Source organism: Petromyzon marinus, chromosome 59, assembly GCF_048934315.1.
Source record: "Petromyzon marinus isolate PM22_M1 ecotype Great Lakes invasive population chromosome 59, UKy_Petmar_22M1.pri1.0, whole genome shotgun sequence".
Classification (NCBI taxonomy): Eukaryota; Metazoa; Chordata; class Hyperoartia; order Petromyzontiformes; family Petromyzontidae; genus Petromyzon; species Petromyzon marinus.
In genome coordinates this window covers 1,099,257-1,122,129 of record NC_133725.1, presented here as the reverse complement: position 1 = coordinate 1,122,129, position 22,873 = coordinate 1,099,257, and the positions used below count along the sequence as shown (strand labels likewise).

Sequence of the window (22,873 nt, the reverse complement as noted above, 5' to 3'; positions counted from 1 at the left end):
GTTAATTGTGAACTGCAGTGCTGTCTGAAAATTATTTTTTACACGCTTTTATTTAACTCACTCTATCTGTTGTTGTATCCTCAAATCTTGTAACTCAATGTTAACCCACTTCCCAATGTGGTACCGACTGCAATCTTGGTATATTTATGTGATACTGATGACAATATTATATTCTGTAATAAAAAATAAACAATATACTTTTTTAAAACATTCCTTTTTATAAGTTATGTTTCGGCTTGGCTCTAATTGTCCACGGTCCCTTACGTTGTGGCAAGCTTCGGGGCCACTTCCTGGAGTCGTGGAGTTCTGACATTACTCGTACGGTACATTTCATAAAAGCGTGGTTTTTTTTTAAGTTTTTAAAAATATAACTTTTATTTTACTTATCTGGCCAGGTGTAAGGCCCCATTGAGCTGTGTATCTATTTTATAGAAGCTGACCCTGCCTAGGTATATATTATATATTTAAAACTATATTACTTTTGGTTTAATTCGCGTAAGTATAAATGTGTCTCATCATTAGATCTCCTTTGCCAGTACCAAAATATAATAATAGTGGTTTTCCCCTTTTTTCTGGCAACAAAACTGAAACCTTTTACAAGGATTCATGTCTGCATTAACCACGATACCTGCAGTCAAAATGCATTGTCTTTGAGCTGTGTGACGCCTTTTGGCGTCATCTGGTCGAGCACCAATTGGGTCGAGGCTCAAAAGAAAGCCGTCCCTTGGTGTGGACCAATCAGTTTCAAGGACAATGCATCAGATATTATCATAGTATGTTTTCTGTTTGCATTTTGACTGCAGGTATTGTGGTTAATGCAGACATTAATCCTCGTAAAAAGGTTTCAGTTTTGTTGCCAGAAAAAAGGGGGAAACCCTATTATTATAAATGTGCCGTAAAACCCGCCATCACCCAACACAGCCAATCAGTAAGGTTTGTCACGTATTGAACAGAACGTTGCCAATTCGTCGCTGGTGCAAGGGATGTCAGGGGAAGGATTCCCACCAAAAGGAGTGGGGGAGTGGGACGGTGAGCAGCAGGCGAGGAGAGAGAACGGGCAGGGAAAAGGGGGAGTTGGTGGGAACCGGGCACGAGTGTGGACTGGGGGAAGCAATAAAATACGAACCCTCTGCAACCTGCTGTCGGCTCTCCTTTGCACGAGTACAGCACTAACCGGTTGTGGCAACATTTACAATCTGAGTACGACGTTTCGCCAGTAATTACAACTAGCATCGTCAGGTGGACAGCCAGATTTGTTTAAAAAAATATCCTCCGGTTTCTCATCATCATCATCACCATTAGTAAAACTATATTCGTTTTATTTTACCAGGTAGGGCCCCACGGAGCTACGTTGTAGATCTTTTTCAGGAGCGACCTGGCCATCACAAATGATAACTCAACGAAGTGGCTTCTCGCGCGGAAATTTATATCAGCAAAATACTCTGAACGCGTTGTGACGTCGATTTTAAGTGTGGAGGGAAACAAGCGGAGGACTGGGAGGACAATCCACGCGACCACGGGGAGACAGAGAGAGAGACACACACCGCAAACCTCAAATATATAGGAGGCGTCGGGATCGAACCCACGACCTCCTGTACACCAGGCGAGGTAGTTTACATCTCCTAGTCACCGTGATGATGATGAGAGAGAGACACCGCAAACCTCAAATATATAGGAGGCGTCAGGGTCGGGATCGAACCCACGACCTCCTGCATACCAGGCGAGGGAGTTAACATCTCCTAGCCACCGTGATGATGATGAGAGAGAGACACCGCAAACCTCAAATATATAGGCGTCAGGGTCGGGATCGAACCCACGACCTCCTGCATACCAGGCGAGGGAGTTAACACGGGGGGGGGGTGAACTTGGCCATCGGGCGTGGCCACAGCGCGAATGGGCGTGGCCAGTGCACGAGTTAGGCGTGGCCCAGTGAGCGAGCGAGCGAGGCCAGTGCGCAAGTTAGGCGTGGCCGTTGAGAGTGGGCGTGGCCAGTTGGCGAGTTGGGCGTGGCCAGTTGGCGAGTTGGGCGTGGCCAGTCCGTGAGCAGGAGTGGTCAGTGTGCGAGCGGGCGCGATCACGACGTGGCTAGCGCGTGAGTGGGCGTGGCTATGTAAAAGTGGGCGGGGCTATCGCCGCAGTCCTCGCTGCCGCTGCACAACCACCGTAACGAAACATCGCTCGGCCGACGAAACCTCCGGGCTCGTGCTTTAAATATGTTTATTTTATTTTTTAAACCAATAAAGCTACATGACGCAGCGCAAGGGAGAGGTTATATACAGGTTTATAACGTGCCTCTCGTGCGTTTATAAAAGGTTTGCGTGCACGTCGGGAGACGGCCCAGGTGTGCGTGCGTTGTGCTGTGTGGCGACGTTAGATTACACGCTGCGGTCTGCATGCACATTACAGGTTCGATACAAAAATACCCACTTCTTACTCGCTCTCCCCTACCCCACCCCCCCGACGTCTGATATTTTTTATCATCTTCACATTTTCTTCGCGAGGTCCCGATGCACACTTTACAATATTTACATTTGCACACGTATATTTCGTTTTAACTGACGACGATAATAATCATCAGAACTGGTTTAGTTTGTGGCCCTTCCCCCCCACACACACACACCTCCGATTAGCGGGGTCGGCTACCCACGCTGCGAAAGACGTTCAACGTACATACATCCCGTCCCCCCTTCCATACATCATCCCTTCCATACGTAGTCGTAGTAGTAATAATAATAATGGATGATAGCAGAAAGCACGCGAGTTTATTGCAAGGGCTCTGAATGTGTGAGTGACGAGTCAGCTGGTCTCGGGCCAAGGTATTATAGACAAATGCACAAGTTTCTGGGATGAACGCCATCGCATCGCCGTGGCAGCAGCGGCGGCGGCGCTAGGAGGCCTCTTGGGCTAGGGGGCCTCTTGGGCTAGGAGGCCTCTTGAGCTAGGAGGCCTCTTTGGGCTAGGAGGCCTCTTGGGCTAGGAGGCCTCTTGGGCTAGGAGGCCTCTTGGGCAAGGGGGCCTCTTGGGCTAGGAGGCCTCTTGGGCTAGGAGGCCTCTTGAGCTAGGAGGCCTCTTGGGCAAGGGGGCCTCTTGGGCTAGGAGGCCTCTTGGGCTAGGAGGCCTCTTGGGCAAGGGGGCCTCTTGGGCTAGGAGGCCTCTTGGGCTAGGAGGCCTCTTGAGCTAGGAGGCCTCTTGGGCTAGGAGGCCTCTTGGGCTAGGAGGCCTCTTGGGCTAGGAGGCCTCTTTGGGCTAGGAGGCCTCTTGGGCTAGGCCGCCTCTTGGGCTAGGGGGCCTCTTGGGCTAGGAGGCCTCTTTGGGCTAGGAGGCCTCTTGGGCTAGGAGGCCTCTTGGGCTAGGAAGCTCTGGATCTGCGGGAAAGTCGGCCGGTCCAGCGACTCCCGGCGCCAGCACCGCAGCATGAGGTCGTAGACGGCAGCGGGGCAGGCGGGTGGCTGAGACAGGTACATCTGCTTGCACACGTGGAGAGATACACAGAGCGCCAACGGTGGCAAGACGTTAACTAGCTCACCGTGCATACAGGAGGTCCATGGGTTCAATCCCGACCCTGAGGCCTGCTGTGGATTTAAGAGTTTGCATTTCTCCCCCCGTGGTCGCGAGGATTTTTTTTCCGGGCCCCCAGTTTGCAGCCATCAGTTTTGAGCTGTCGTTTGTGGCCATGTCGCTTCTGAATAAAAAGAGCTGCTATAGAGCTGAGTGGGCCTGGCGAGAAGGCCTAGCGATGAGAGCTATTGATGAGGCCTAGTGAGGAGGCCTAGCGATGAGAGCTATTGATGAGACCTAGCGATGAGAGCTATTGATGAGACCTAGCGATGAGAGCTATTGATGAGGTCTAGCGATGAGAGCTATTGATGAGGCCTAGCGATGAGAGCTATTGATGAGACCTAGCGATGAGAGCTATTGATGAGACCTAGCGATGAGAGCTATTGATGAGACCTAGCGATGAGAGCTATTGATGAGACCTAGCGATGAGAGCTATTGATGAGGCCTAGCGATGAGAGCTATTGATGAGACCTAGCGATGAGAGCTATTGATGAGACCTAGCGATGAGAGCTATTGATGAGACCTAGCGATGAGAGCTATTGATGAGGCCTGGTGAGGAGGGCTAACACAGAGACCTAGTGGTGAGGCCTAGTGAGGAAGCCTAGCGAGGAGAATCCTCCAGTTTTAAGCCAAATACTCAAAACATGTGTTTAGAGTATTTGGCTGCTATACATTTTCACATAAGCCACTTTGTTAAGCTATTATGTGTGGCCAGGTCACTTCTGAAAGATAGCTATATAGCTCAGTGGGCCTAGCGAGGAGGCCTAGTGAGGAGAGCTACTGATGAGGCCTAGCGATGAAGCCTAGTGAGGAGGCCTAGTGAGAAGAGCTACTGATGAGGCCTAGCGAGGAGGTCTTAGTGAGGAGAGCTACTGATGAGGCCTAGCGATGAAGCCTAGTGAGGAGGCCTAGTGAGAAGAGCTACTGATGAGGCCTAGGGAGGAGGCCTAGTGAGGATAGCTACTGATGAGGCCTAGCGAGGAGGTCTAGCGAGGAGAGCTAGTGATGAGGCCTAGCGATGAGGCCTAGTGAGGAGAGCTACTGATCAGGCCTAGCAATGAGGCCTAGTGAGGAGAGCTACTAATGAGGCCTAGTGAGGAGAGCTACTGATGAGGCCTAGCGATGAGGCCTAGTGAGGAGAGCTACTGATGAGGCCTAGCGATGAGGCCTAGTGAGGAGAGCTACTGATGAGGCCTAGCGATGAAGCCTAGTGAGGAGGCCTAGTGAGAAGAGCTACTGATGAGGCCTAGCGAGGAGGTCTTAGTGAGGAGAGCTACTGATGAGGCCTAGCGATGAAGCCTAGTGAGGAGGCCTAGTGAGAAGAGCTACTGATGAGGCCTAGCGAGGAGGCCTAGTGAGGAGAGCTACTGATGAGGCCTAGCGAGGAGGTCTAGCGAGGAGAGCTACTGATGAGGCCTAGCGATGAGGCCTAGTGAGGAGAGCTACTGATGAGGCCTAGCGATGAGGCCTAGTGAGGAGAGCTACTGATGAGGCCTAGTGAGGAGAGTTATTGATGGGGCCTAGCGATGAGGCCTAGTGAGGAGAGCTACTGATGAGGCCTAGCGATGAGGCCTAGTGAGGAGAGCTACTGATGAGGCCTGGTGAGAAGGCCTAGTGAGGAGGCCTGGTGAGGAGGCCTAGTGAGGCCTGTTGAGAAGGCCTAGTGAGGCCTGTTGAGAAGGCCTAGTGAGGCCTGGTGAGGAGGTCTAGTGAGGAGGCCTGGTGAGGAGGCCTGGTGAGGCCTGGTGAGGAGGCCTGGTGAGGAAGCCTGGTGAGGAGGCCTAGTGAGGCCTGTTGAGAAGGCCTAGTGAGGCCTGGTGAGGAGGTCTAGTGAGGAGGCCTGGTGAGGAGGCCTGGTGAGGAAGCCTGGTGAGGAGGCCTAGTGAGGAGGCCTGGTGAGCTCTGGTGAGAAGGCCTGGTGAGGAAGTCTAGTGAGGAGGCCTAGTGAGGAGGCCTGGTGAGGAGGCCTGGTGAGGAAGTCTAGTGAGGAGGCCTAGTGAGGAGGCCTAGTGAGGAGGCCTGGTGAGGAAGTCTAGTGAGGAGGCCTAGTGAGGAGGCCTAGTGAGGAGGCCTGGTGAGGAAGTCTAGTGAGGAGGCCTGGTGAGGAGGTCTTGTGAGGAGGCTCGGCAATGAGTCCCAGCGATGAGGGCGCACCTGACGGCCGTTGTCGCGGAAGAGCTCCCCGGCGTTCTCGATGACCAGCTCGTCGGTGAGGCCACCGTACGGCTGCTCTTGGCAGAGTGACAGCAGCTCCCACAGCGTGACGCCAAACGCCCACACGTCTGAGCCTGTCGTGAACTTGCCCTGCGCGGTGACACGGCGACCACAGCAGTGACACGGTGCCAGACAAAGACCCCCCCCCCCCCCCGTGTTACATTTTAACAAACTCCAGGCGGGGCAAGTGCTGTCGGCGAGTAGCAGCACCTACGAAGGGGACGGCACTGTGGGGCCAGAGTTTGGCGGCCAACGCCACGCGCGGCTGCCTTTGTCTTCCCGGCGGCGATGTTGACGCACCGCACCAGATACTCGTTTGAGTCTAAGTCGACCTAGGGGAGGCCCCCACAGGCCCGTTCAGATAATCGTCAGTGGTGTTGGCCATGAGCAGGAATCGAACTCGGGTAGCCGAGTTCGTAGAGCAATGCGCTAACACCCGCTATTCTCCAGTAAGTGACGGTGACGTTACCACGGCACCTGTGCCAGGCCAGGTGCACTTTAAGGCCACGTGAAGTGTTGAAGGCTCGCTGACAGGAGGTCACGGGACAGACCCAGCAGAGCCTCCTCCACAGAGGCCGATCTTGACACCGCTGGTACAAGCCGTCGGCAAGTCCACTCAGCTCCAGATCCTCCTGTACCACATCAGCTCCATCTCTTCCCCAGCCCATGTCGTGCCCGTTGAGCCCCCCTCTATGTGACCAAATAAAAGTTGCTTGGGCATGAGGTGGCTGGGCATGCGGGCTACATGACCCAGCCAACGCAGCCTTGTCTGCCGGAGGAGTTCACCGATGGGAATGTGTCCAGATCTTTCAAGGATTTGTGAAGCTCCTCACACAATCCAACTTGGTTACACCCAGGATGGATCGTAAACCCGGGATGAATCGGTGGCACACACGGTGACACACACAAAGTATAGGCACACATACGCATCGACATGCACGGACAGGGACACACACACACAGTGGCACACACAATATAGACACGCAGTATAGACACACACACAGTGGCACACACAATACAGATACACGCAGTATAGACACACACACAGTGGCACACACAATACAGATACACAGTATAGACACACACACAGTGGCACACACACAATATAGATACACAGTATAGACACACACACAGTGGCACACACACAATACAGATACACACAGTATAGACACACACAATACAGATACACACAGTATAGACACACACAGTATAGACACACACAATACAGATACACAGTATAGACACACACACAGTGGCACACACACAATACAGATACACACAGTATAGACACACACAATACAGATACACACAGTATAGACACACACAATACAGATACACACAGTATAGACACACACAGTATAGACACACACAATACAGATACACAGTATAGACACACACACAGTGGCACACACACAATACAGATACACACAGTATAGACACACACAATACAGATACACACAGTATAGACACACACAATACAGATACACACAGTATAGACACACACAGTATAGACACACACAATACAGATACACAGTATAGACACACACACAGTGGCACACACACAATACAGACACACGCAGTATAGACACACCAGAAGCACGCTCTCCCAGGCCATCCAGCGGATGGGCAGCACGGCGCGGCCCTGGATGCGGTAGTAGTCACTGCTGTAGAGGTGGCGGCTCATGCCGAAGTCGGCGATCTTGATGGTGTGCCCCGGCCCCACGAGGCAGTTGCGCGATGCCAGGTCGCGGTGCACGAAGTTGAGCGACGCCAGGTAGGACATGCCGGCGGCCACCTGCACGGCCATGAGCAGCACCTCCACCACGCTGACACGCGGGAGACGCACGCCGTCACAAAGATCCGCTCCCACCCCCCCCAACCTCACCCTCGTAAAGTCTTAATAGACTGTTTTTCGATTTAAAGCTTTCGTGACTGCAAGGATTCATCTTCTTTGGTTCTTTCGGTACGGTCACCACGTAGAATGAGAATAAAATGATACATTGATAAAATAAAATAACACAATAATATTCTCACGACGTTTCGGCCGCAACACAAGCGGCCTTCATCAGGTGAAGGGGACGAGACTGTCTGGTAGGACAGCGCTGGAGTGTTGTCCTACCAGACAGTCTCGTCCCCTTCACCTGATGAAGGCCGCTTGTGTTGTGGCCGAAACGTCGTGAGAATATTATTGTGTTATTTTATTTTATCAACGTATTATTTTATTCTCTTAATAGACTGTTGGGATCGACATCGTCATAATTCGTCGTCGTCGTTGTCGTCATCGTTTTCATTGTCCACGTTGTCGTCATCGTGCCTGACTGCCAGATGCACCTACGCGCTCCGCACTGCATATTAGCCACCCGGCGCTCCGCTCGCTGTGGCCGTCTCCGCCCTCCGTCGTTGCTGGAGGGCGACTGCCTCCAGCTGCCCAGCGGCGTCCTTCACGAGCCTCCTCCTCCTCCACGGAGGCCGATCTTGACACCGCTGGTTCCAGCGAGACACTCGCGGCGGGTGACCACCACTTCCGATATTTTTGAGGCACCACAGCTCCAAGCAGGTTCATCCCACACCTTGCCCCAGGTTCAGGTGAGTGAGTAACCGAGTGAGGGAGATCACCTGAGCTCGGTTCAGGCGTGCGGGTGTGCGCTAGTGAGATCACCTAAGGTCAGTACAGGTGAGTGAGTGAGGGAGATCACCTGAGCTTATGTTCAGGTGAGTGAGTGAGATCGCCTGAGATCGGTACAGGCGAGTGAGTGAACGAATTTGAATCACAGTTCCTATGATCACTGTTACATTGTTTTTATAGCCTTATTTTGGTGATTTCGAAAACGTTTTGGTTTAGCCATATTTGTTTATTGTAGTACAGAGTTAGACTGATAACGTTAATCTAAATTGTCTAATGGTTGTTATTGTTTGGCTTGCATCCCACTGGGATTTGTGCACACAGCGTTGATATACGGTGCTTTTTCTGGAAGACTTTGCTGTTTTTTTTCCTGGATTTTTCCGTTTCCTGTTCGTGTTTTTATTTGTTGCGGTTCTAGAGCCGCATGGCTCACAGGGCTATGCCTAATAAACGAAACTGAGACGGTAGAGGCGAGCGAGCGAGCGAGGCGAGAGGCCCACCTGAGCGTGGGCCCGGGGCCCTGTCCCTCCCAGCGGTGTGCCGACAGGAAGTGATGCAGGTCTCCGTTCTCCATGTACTCGGCGAGCATGCAGAGCGGCTCGTCGCGCAGGCACACGCCCACGAGCCGCACGACGTGAGCGTCGCGCAGCCGCGACATCGTCTTGATCTCCTTCAGGAAGTCGCTCCTGACGCACGCACGCACGCAGAGACCCCCCCCCCCCCCACGTGGCCTCAACGGACTGTTGGGGCGAGCGCCGTTGGCTAGCAGCGCCTGTGAAGGCCGGCACGGCGCACGAGGGGGTGGGTGGCCAGCACCACGCTCGGCCGCCTTTGTCTTCCCAGTGGCGATGTTTACGCACCGCACCGGGTGCTTATTTCAGGCTGAGTCGACCTAGGGGAGGCCCAAGACCGGTTCAGATAATCGTTACTGGTGTTGGCCGTGAGCGGGGAATCGAACCCGGGTCGCCGGGTTCAGAGTGCAGGGCGCCAATCGCGACACTACTGCTTTAAGACACACAGACACACCTACAGACGACACACACACAGACGACACACAGGCAACACACACACACAGATGACACACACAGACGACACACACAGACGACACACACACATGACACACACAGGCAACACACACACACAGGTGACACACACAGACGACACACACAGACGACACACAGAGGCGACACACACACACAGACGACACACACACGCACAGGCCACACACAGGCGACACACACGCACAGGCGACACACACAGATGACACACACACACACAGACGACACACACACACAGGTGACACACACAGATGACACACACAGATGACACACACACATGACACACACACATATGACACATACACACATGACACACATGACACACACACAGATGACACACACACAGATCACACACACGCGACACACACAGGCGACACACACACAGATGACACACACACACACGACACACACACACATGACACACACACACATGACACACACACACATGAGACACATGACACACACACATGACACACACATGACACACACATACACATGACACACACATGACACACACACATGACACACACACATGACACACACATGACACACACATGACACACACACGACACACATGACACACACATGACACGCACGCACATGACACACACATGACACACACACATGACACACACACATGACACACACGCACATGACACACACACACATGACACACACACATGACACACACATGACACACACATAACACACACGTACACATGACACACACATGACACACACACACACATGACACACATGACACACACATGACACGCACGCACATGACACACACACATGACACACACACATGACACACACACACGACACACACACATGACACACACACACACATGACACACACACACACGACACACACACATCACACACACATGACACACATGACACACACACATGACACACACATGACACACATGACACACATGACACACACACACATGACACACATGACACACACATATGACACACACATGACACACATGACACACACACATGACACACATGACACACACACACATGACACACATGACACACACACATGACACACACACACACAGATGACACACACACATGACACACACACACATGACACACACACACATGACACACACATGACACACACACATGACACACATGACACACACATGACACACACATGACACACACACAGATGACACACACACATGACACACACATGACCCACACATGACACACATGACAAACACATGACACACACACACGACACACACACATGACACACATGACACACACACATGACACACATGACACACACACACACATGACACACATGACACACACACATGACACACACACATATGACACACACATGACACACATGACACACACACATGACACACATGACACACACAGATGACACACATGACACACACACACATGACACACATGACACACACATGACACACACACATGACACACATGACACACACATGACACACATGACACACACATGACACACACACAGATGACACACACACACATGACACACACACACATGACACACACACACATGACACACACATGACACACATGACACACACATGACACACACACATGACACACATGACACACACACATGACACACATGACACACACACATGACACACATGACACACACATGACACACACATATGACACACACATGACACACATGACACACATGACACACATGACACACACACATGACACACATGACACACACACATGACACACACACAGATGACACACACACATGACACACACACACATGACACACACACATGACACACATGACACACACATGACACACACACATGACACACATGACACACACATGACACACATGACACACACATGACACACACACACACAGATGACACACACACATGACACACACATGACACACACATGACACACACACATGACACACACATGACACACACATGACACACACATGACACACATGACACACACACATGACACACATGACACACACACATGACACACACACACACAGATGACACACACACATGACACACACACACATGACACACATGACACACACATGACACACACACATGACACACATGACACACATGACACACACATGACACACACACACACAGATGACACACACATGACACACACACACATGACACACACATGACACACATGACACACACATGACACACACACGACACACACACATGACACACATGACACACACACATGACACACATGACACACACACATGACACACACATGACACACACACATATGACACACACATGACACACATGACACACACACATGACACACATGACACACACACATGACACACACACACAGATGACACACACACATGACACACACACACATGACACACACACACATGACACACATGACACACACATGACACACACACATGACACACACACATGACACACATGACACACACATGACACACACACACAGATGACACACACACACACAGATGACACACACACATGACACACACACACACATGACACACACATGACACACATGACACACACATGACACACACACACACATGACACACATGACACACACACATGACACACATGACACACACACATGACACACATGACACACACACATGACACACACACATATGACACACATGACACACACACACATGACACACATGACACACACACACACATGACACACATGACACACACACATGACACACACACACACAGATGACACACACACATGACACACACACACGACACACACACATGACACACATGACACACACATGACACACACATGACACACATGACACACACATGACACACATGACACACACATGACACACACACAGATGACACACACACATGACACACACACACATGACACACATGACACACACACATGACACACACACACACATGACACACACACACACATGACACACACACATGACACACACACACACATGACACACACACACACATGACACACATGACACACACACATGACACACACACACATGACACACACACACACAGATGACACACACACATGACACACACATGACACACACATGACACACACACACACATGACACACATGACACACACACACATGACACACATGACACACACACATGACACACACACACATGACACACACACACATGACACACACACACAGATGACACACACACATGACACACACATGACACACACATGACACACACACACACATGACACACATGACACACACACATGACACACACACACATGACACACACACACACATGACACACACACATGACACACACACACATGACACACACATGACACACACATGACACACACACACATGACACACACATGACACACACACACGACACACACACATGACACACATGACACACACACATGACACACACATGACACACACATGACACACACACATGACACACATGACACACACATGACACACACATGACACAGATGACACACACATGACACACACATGACACACACACATGACACACACATGACACACATGACACACACACATGACACACACACATGACACACACACATGACACACACACACAGATGACACACACACACATGACACACACATGACACACACATGACACACACACACGACACACATGACACACATGACACACACACACATGACACACACACACATACAGATGACACACACATGACACACACATGACACACACATGACACACACACACACGACACACACACATGGCACACATGACACACACACATGACACACACACATGACACACACACATGACACACACATGACACACATGACACACACATGACACACACATGACACACACACATGACACACATGACACACACATGACACACACATGACACACACACATGACACACATGACACACACACATCACACACATGACACACACATGACACACACACACATGACACACATGACACACACATGACACACACATGACGCAGATGACACACACACACATGACACACACATGACACACACATGACACACACATGACACACACACACATGACACACACACACATGACACACATGACACACACACATGACACACACACACATGACACACACACACACATGACACACACACAGATGACACACACACACATGACACACACATGACACACACATGACACACACACATGACACACACATGACACACACACACACATGACACACATGACACACACACACATGACACACACACACACATGACACACACACACAGATGACATACACACATGACACACACATGACACACACATGACACACACACATGACACACACACACACATGACACACATGACACACACACACGACACACACACACACATGACACACACACATGACACACATGACACACACATGACACACACATGACACACACATGACACACACACATGACACACATGACACACGCATGACACACACATGACACACACACACATGACACACATGACACACACACATGACACACACATGACACACACATGACACACACACATGACACACATGACACACACATGACACACACATGACACACATGACACACACATGACACACACATGACACACATGACACACACATGACACACACACACATGACACACACACACATGACACACATGGCACACATGACACACACATGACACACACATGACACACACATGACACACACACATGACACACATGACACACACATGACACACACATGACACACACATGACACACACACATGACACACACACATGACACACACACACATGACACACATGACACACACATGACACACACATGACACACACATGACACACACATGACACACACATGACACACATGACACACACATGACACACACATGACACACACACATGACACACATGACACACACATGACACACACATGACACACATGACACACACATGACACACATGACACACACATGACACACACACATGACACACACACACATGACACACATGACACACATGACACACATGGCACACACATGACACACATGACACACATGACACACACACATGACACACATGACACACACATGACACACACACATGACACACACACATGACACACACACACATGACACACACACATGACACACACACACATGACACACACATGACACACACATGACACACACATGACACACACATGACACACACATGACACACATGACACACACATGACACACACATGACACACACACATGACACACACATGACACACACATGACACACACATGACACACACATGACACACATGACACACACATGACACACACACATGACACACACACATGACACACATGACACACATGACACACACATGACACACATGACACACACATGACACACACACATGACACACATGACACACACATGACACACACATGACACACATGACACACACACATGACACACACACATGACACACACACATGACACACATGACACACATGACACACACATGACACACACATGACACACACATGACACACACATGACACACATGACACACACATGACACACACACATGACACACATGACACACACATGACACACACATGACACACATGACACACACATGACACACACATGACACACACACATGACACACACACACATGACACACATGACACACATGACACACATGACACACACATGACACACATGACACACACATGACACACACACATGACACACATGACACACACACATGACACACACACATGACACACACACATGACACACACACATGACACACACACACATGACACACACATGACACACACATGACACACACATGACACACACATGACACACATGACACACACATGACACACATGACACACATGACACACACATGACACACACATGACACACACATGACACACACACATGACACACATGACACACACATGGCACACATGACACACACATGACACACACATGACACACATGACACACACATGACACACACATGACACACACATGACACACATGACACACACATGACACACACATGACACACACATGACACACATGACACACACATGACACACACATGACACACACATGACACACACATGACACACATGACACACACACATGACACACACACATGACACACACACATGACACACATGACACACACATGACACACACATGACACACATATGACACACACATGACACACACATGACACACACACATGACACACACATGACACACACACATGACACACACACATGACACACACATGACACACACACATGACACACACATGACACACACATGACACACACATGACACACACACATGACACACATGACACACACATGACACACACATGACACACACATGACACACACATGACACACACATGACACACACATGACACACACATGACACACACATGACACACACATGACACACACATGACACGCATGACACACACATGACACACACATGACACACACACATGACACACATGACACACACACATGACACACACATGACACACACATGACACACACATGACACACACATGACACACACATGACACACACATGACACACACACATGACACACACACATGACACACACATGACACACACACATGACACACACATGACACACACATGACACACATGACACACACATGACACACACACATGACACGCATGACACACACATGACACACACATGACACACACATGACACACACACACATGACACACACATGACACACACATGACACACACATGACACACACATGACACACACATGACACACACACATGACACACACATGACACACACACATGACACACACATGACACACACACATGACACACACATGACACACACATGACACACACATGACACACACATGACACACACACATGACACACACACATGACACACACATGACACACACATGACACACACATGACACACACATGACACACATGACACACACACATGACACACACACATGACACGCATGACACACACATGACACACACATGCCACACACACATGACACACACATGACACACACACATGACACACACATGACACACACATGACACACACATGACACACACATGACACACACATGACACACACACATGACACACACACACATGACACACACATGACACACACATGACACACACATGACACACACATGACACACACATGACACACACACACATGACACACACACATGACACACACATGACACACACACATGACACACACATGACACACACATGACACACATGACACACACATGACACACACACATGACACGTATGACACACACATGACACACACATGACACACACACATGACACACACATGACACACACACATGACACACATGACACACACATGACACACACATGACACACACATGACACACACATGACACACACACATGACACACACATGACACACACACATGACACACACACACACACATGACACACACATGACACACACATGACACACACACATGACACACACATGACACACACATGACACACACACATGACACACACATGACACACATGACACACACATGACACACACATGACACACACATGACACACACACATGACACACACACATGACACACACATGACACACACACATGACACACACATGACACACACATGACACACACATGACACACATGACACACACATGACACACACACATGACACGCATGACACACACATGACACACACATGACACACACACATGACACACACATGACACACACACATGACACACACATGACACACACATGACACACACATGACACACACATGACACACACACACACACATGACACACACATGACACACACATGACACACACACATGACACACACATGACACACACATGACACACACATGACACACACATGACACACACATGACACACACACATGACACACACATGACACACACATGACACACACACATGACACACACATGACACACACATGACACACACATGACACACATGACACACACATGACACACACACATGACACGCATGACACACACATGACACACACATGACACACACACATGACACACACATGACACACACACATGACACACACATGACACACATGACACACACATGACACACACACACGACACACATGACACACACATGACACACACATGACACACACATGACACACACACATGACACACACACACACACACATGACACACACATGACACACATGACACACACATGACACACACACACACGACACACATGACACACACATGACACACATGACACACACATGACACACACACATGACACACACATGACACACACACATGACACACACATGACACACACATGACACACACATGACACATACATGACACACACACATGACACACACATGACACACACATGACACACACACATGACACACACATGACACACACATGACACACACATGACACACACACATGACACACACATGACACACACATGACACACACACATGACACACACATGACACACACATGACACACACATGACACACACATGACACACACACATGACACACACATGACACACACATGACACACACATGACACACACATGACACACACATGACACACACACATGACACACACATGACACGCACATGACACACACACATGACACACACATGACACACGCATGACACACACACATGACACACACATGACACACACATGACACACACATGACACACACATGACACACACACATGACACACACATGACACACACATGACACACACACATGACACACACATGACACACACATGACACACACACATGACACACACATGACACACACACATGACACACACATGACACACACATGACACACACATGACACACACACATGACACACACATGACACACACATGACACACACACATGACACACACATGACACACACATGACACACACATGACACACACATGACACACATGACACACACATGACACACACATGACACACACATGACACACACACATGACACACACATGACACACACACATGACACACACATGACACACACATGACACACACATGACACACACATGACACACACACACATGACACACACACATGACACACACATGACACACACATGACACACACATGACACACACACATGACACACACATGACACACACATGACACACACACATGACACACACATGACACACACACATGACACACACATGACACACACATGACACACACATGACACACACATGACACACACATGACACACACATGACACACACACATGACACACACATGACACACACATGACACACACATGACACACACATGACACACACACACATGACACACACACATGACACACACATGACACACACATGACACACACATGACACACACATGACACACACATGACACACACATGACACACACATGACACACACATGACACACACATGACACACACACATGACACACACATGACACACACACATGACACACACATGACACACACATGACACACACATGACACACACATGACACACACATGACACACACACACATGACACACACACATGACACACACATGACACACACATGACACACACATGACACACACACATGACACACACATGACACACACATGACACACACACATGACACACACATGACACACACACATGACACACACATGACACACACATGACACACACATGACACACACATGACACACACATGACACACACATGACACACACACATGACACACACATGACACACACATGACACACACATGACACACACACACATGACACACACACATGACACACACATGACACACACATGACACACACATGACACACACATGACACACACATGACACACACATGACACACACATGACACACACATGACACACACATGACACACACACACATGACACACACACATGACACACACATGACACACACATGACACACACATGACACACACATGACACACACATGACACACACATGACACACACATGACACACACATGACACACACATGACACACACACATGACACACACATGACACACACACATGACACACACATGACACACACATGACACACACATGACACACACACACATGACACACACACATGACACACACATGACACACACATGACACACACATGACACACACACATGACACACACATGACACACACATGACACACACACATGACACACACATGACACACACACATGACACACACATGACACACACATGACACACACATGACACACACATGACACACACATGACACACACATGACACACACACATGACACACACATGACACACACATGACACACACATGACACACACACACATGACACACACACATGACACACACATGACACACACATGACACACATGACACACACATGACACACACATGACACACACATGACACACACATGACACACACATGACACACACATGACACGCACGCTCACCTGGCGCTGCTCGAGGCGTCTTCCCGCAGCATCTTGACAGCGACGAGTGTGGGCTGCGGTGGCCCCCCCCTCGTGCCTCCCTCGTCGCGCTCCTCCACCTCCTCCACCTCGTCATCGTCCACGCACCGCGGCAGCCCCACGGCCTCGCACAGCAGCACCTGCCAGGCCAGGCGGACACACGACCAGAGCGGCACGTCGTCGTCGTCGTCATCCTCGTCGTCATCGTCGTCATCGCCGCCATCATCGTCGTCATCATTGTCATCATCAACGTCATGATCACACAACCACAATAAACGCCATATCATCGTCATCACCATGTCCCTGTGTCCTGTGTCCCAGTGTCCCAGTGTCTCAGTGTCTCGTCTCCCCAATGTCCCAGTGCTCTCGTTGTCTCCTCGATGTACCAGCGGTCTCGTCTCCCCAATGTCCCAGTGTCTCAGTGTCTCAGTGTCTCGTTGTCTCCCCAATGTCCCAGTGGTCTCAGTGTCTCAGTGTCTCGTTGTCTCCCCAATGTCCCAGTGGTCTCAGTGTCTCAGTGTCTCGTTGTCTCCCCAATGTCCCAGTGGTCTCAGTGTCTCAGTGTCTCGTTGTCTCCCCAATGTCCCAGTGGTCTCGTTGTATCCCCGATGCCCCAGTGGTCTCGTCTCCCCAATGTCCCAGTGTCTCAGTGTCTCGTTGTCTCCCCAATGTCCCAGTGGTCTCGTTGTCTCCCCAGTGTCCCAGCGGTCTCGTCTCCCCGATGTCTCAGTGTCTCATTGTCTCCCCAGTGTCTCAGTGTCTCGTTGTCTCCCCAATGTCCCAGTGGTCTCGTTGTCTCCCCGATGTCTCAGTGTCTCATTGTCTCCCCAGTGTCTCAGTGTCTCGTTGTCTCCCCAATGTCCCAGTGGTCTCGCTGTCTCCCCGATGTCTCAGTGTCTCAGTGTCTCCCCAGTGTCTCAGTGTCTCGTTGTCTCCCCAATGTCCCAGTGGTCTCGTTGTCTCCCCAGTGTCTCAGTGTCTCGTCGTCTCCCCGATGTCTCAGTGTCTCATTGTCTCCCCAATGTCCCAGTGGTCTCGTTGTCTCTCCAATGTCCCAGTGGTCTCGTCTCCCCGATGTCTCAGTGTCTCATTGTCTCCCCAATGTCCCAGTGTCTCGTCTCCCCAGTGTCCCAGTGGTCTCGTTGTCTCCCCAGTGTCTCAGTGTCTCGCTGTCTCCCCAGTGTCTCAGTGTCTCAGTGTCTCACCTCTCCGAACTGCCCCTCCCCCAGCTTCTCCCGCACGCGCAGCGTCTCACGCGGCACCTCGAGGAGCCGCGCTACGTGGTGGCCCGGCACCTCGTGGTGGCCCGGCACCTCGTGGTGGCCCGGCACCTCGAGGTGGCCCGGCACCGCCGCCGCGTCTCCCGGCACCGCGGGCACGGCGTAGGCGCTGCTGCCCGTCACACCCTGGCGGCACAACGGCGACAACAACAACAACATCGACAAACAACATCGACAGACAACATCGACAACAACATCGACAACAACATGGACACCATCGACATCATCAACAACATAAACGACAACATGAACATCAACATGAGCAACATCAAGAGCATCAACATTAACAGCAGCATCAACATTAACAACATTATCAACATCAACAGCATCAACAGCATCAACATTAACAACAGCATCAACATTAACAACATCAACAGCATCAACATCAACAGCATCAACAGCATCAACATCAACAGCATCAACAGCATCAACAGCATCAACAGCATCAACATCAACAGCATCAACATCAACAGCATCAACAACAACATCGACAACATCGACATCATCAACAACATAAACGACAACATGAACATCAACATGAGCAACATCAACAGCATCAACATTAACAACAGCATCAACATCAACAACATCAACAGCATAAATATTAACAACAGCATCAACATCAACAACATCAACAGCATCAACAACATCATCACGACTCGGAGAGAGAGGAGCAGGAACCACAGACGAGGAGTGGGAACGCAGCAGCCAGCCCCAAGCTCTGCCGCCCTCGACATATCGAGGCGTTGCCGGCCACGGGAAGGGAGCGTCGCAAAATCCGAGCGGTGATCCACCAACCCCCGCCGTCGCTGGGTCAGAGCCCACGCCACGTGCAGTGTAGCAGACACCACCCCTGGGTCGACTCGGCCTCAAATGAGCACCTGGTGGCGGTGCGCGGTAAACACCGCCGCCCGGGGAGACAAAGGCGGCCGGGCGCGGCGCCGGCCGCCCCGCCGTGTGCCACGGTGGCGGAGCTTCACGGGCGGACGCCGCACTTGCCCCGACGGTCCACCGCAGGCTACGCGGGGGACCTTTGCCTGTGTGAGTACCTGCATGTCCACCAGAGACTACGTGGAGACCTTTGCCTGGGTGAGTACCTGCATGTCCACCAGAGACTACGTGGAGACCTTTCCCTGTGTGAGTACCTGCATGTCCACAGGAGACTACGTGGGAGACCTTTGCCTGTGTGAGTACCTGCATGTCCACAGGAGACTACGTGGGAGACCTTTGCCTGGGTGAGTACCTGCATGTCCACCAGAGACTACGTGGAGACCTTTGCCTGGGTGAGTACCTGCATGTCCACCAGAGACTACGTGGAGACCTTTACCTGGGTGAGTACCTGCATGTCCACAGGAGACTACGTGGAGACTTTTCCCTGGGTGAGTACCTGCATGTCCACCAGAGGCTACGTGGAGAC

The 22,873-nt window shown here is 50.3% G+C and overlaps 1 protein-coding gene across 3 annotated transcripts in view; it reads right to left on the bottom strand.

Moving 5' to 3' along the window:
- Positions 1–2,200: 2,200 nt before the first annotated feature.
- The window catches only part of LOC116955308 (discoidin domain-containing receptor 2-like), a 124,022-nt gene continuing 103,349 nt past the window's right edge, over positions 2,201–22,873 (bottom strand). For all 3 annotated transcript variants that reach the window (XM_076052980.1, XM_032976321.2, XM_076052979.1), the window contains 6 exons: positions 21,382–21,582; positions 20,159–20,316; positions 8,896–9,081; positions 7,364–7,598; positions 5,713–5,862; positions 2,201–3,464 (listed from right to left, as the gene is read on the bottom strand). In XM_076052980.1, the coding sequence (XP_075909095.1) occupies positions 3,333–3,464; positions 5,713–5,862; positions 7,364–7,598; positions 8,896–9,081; positions 20,159–20,316; positions 21,382–21,582 (1,062 nt within the window). In that variant the 3' untranslated portion in view covers positions 2,201–3,332. The remainder of the gene's footprint in view (positions 3,465–5,712; positions 5,863–7,363; positions 7,599–8,895; positions 9,082–20,158; positions 20,317–21,381; positions 21,583–22,873) is intronic.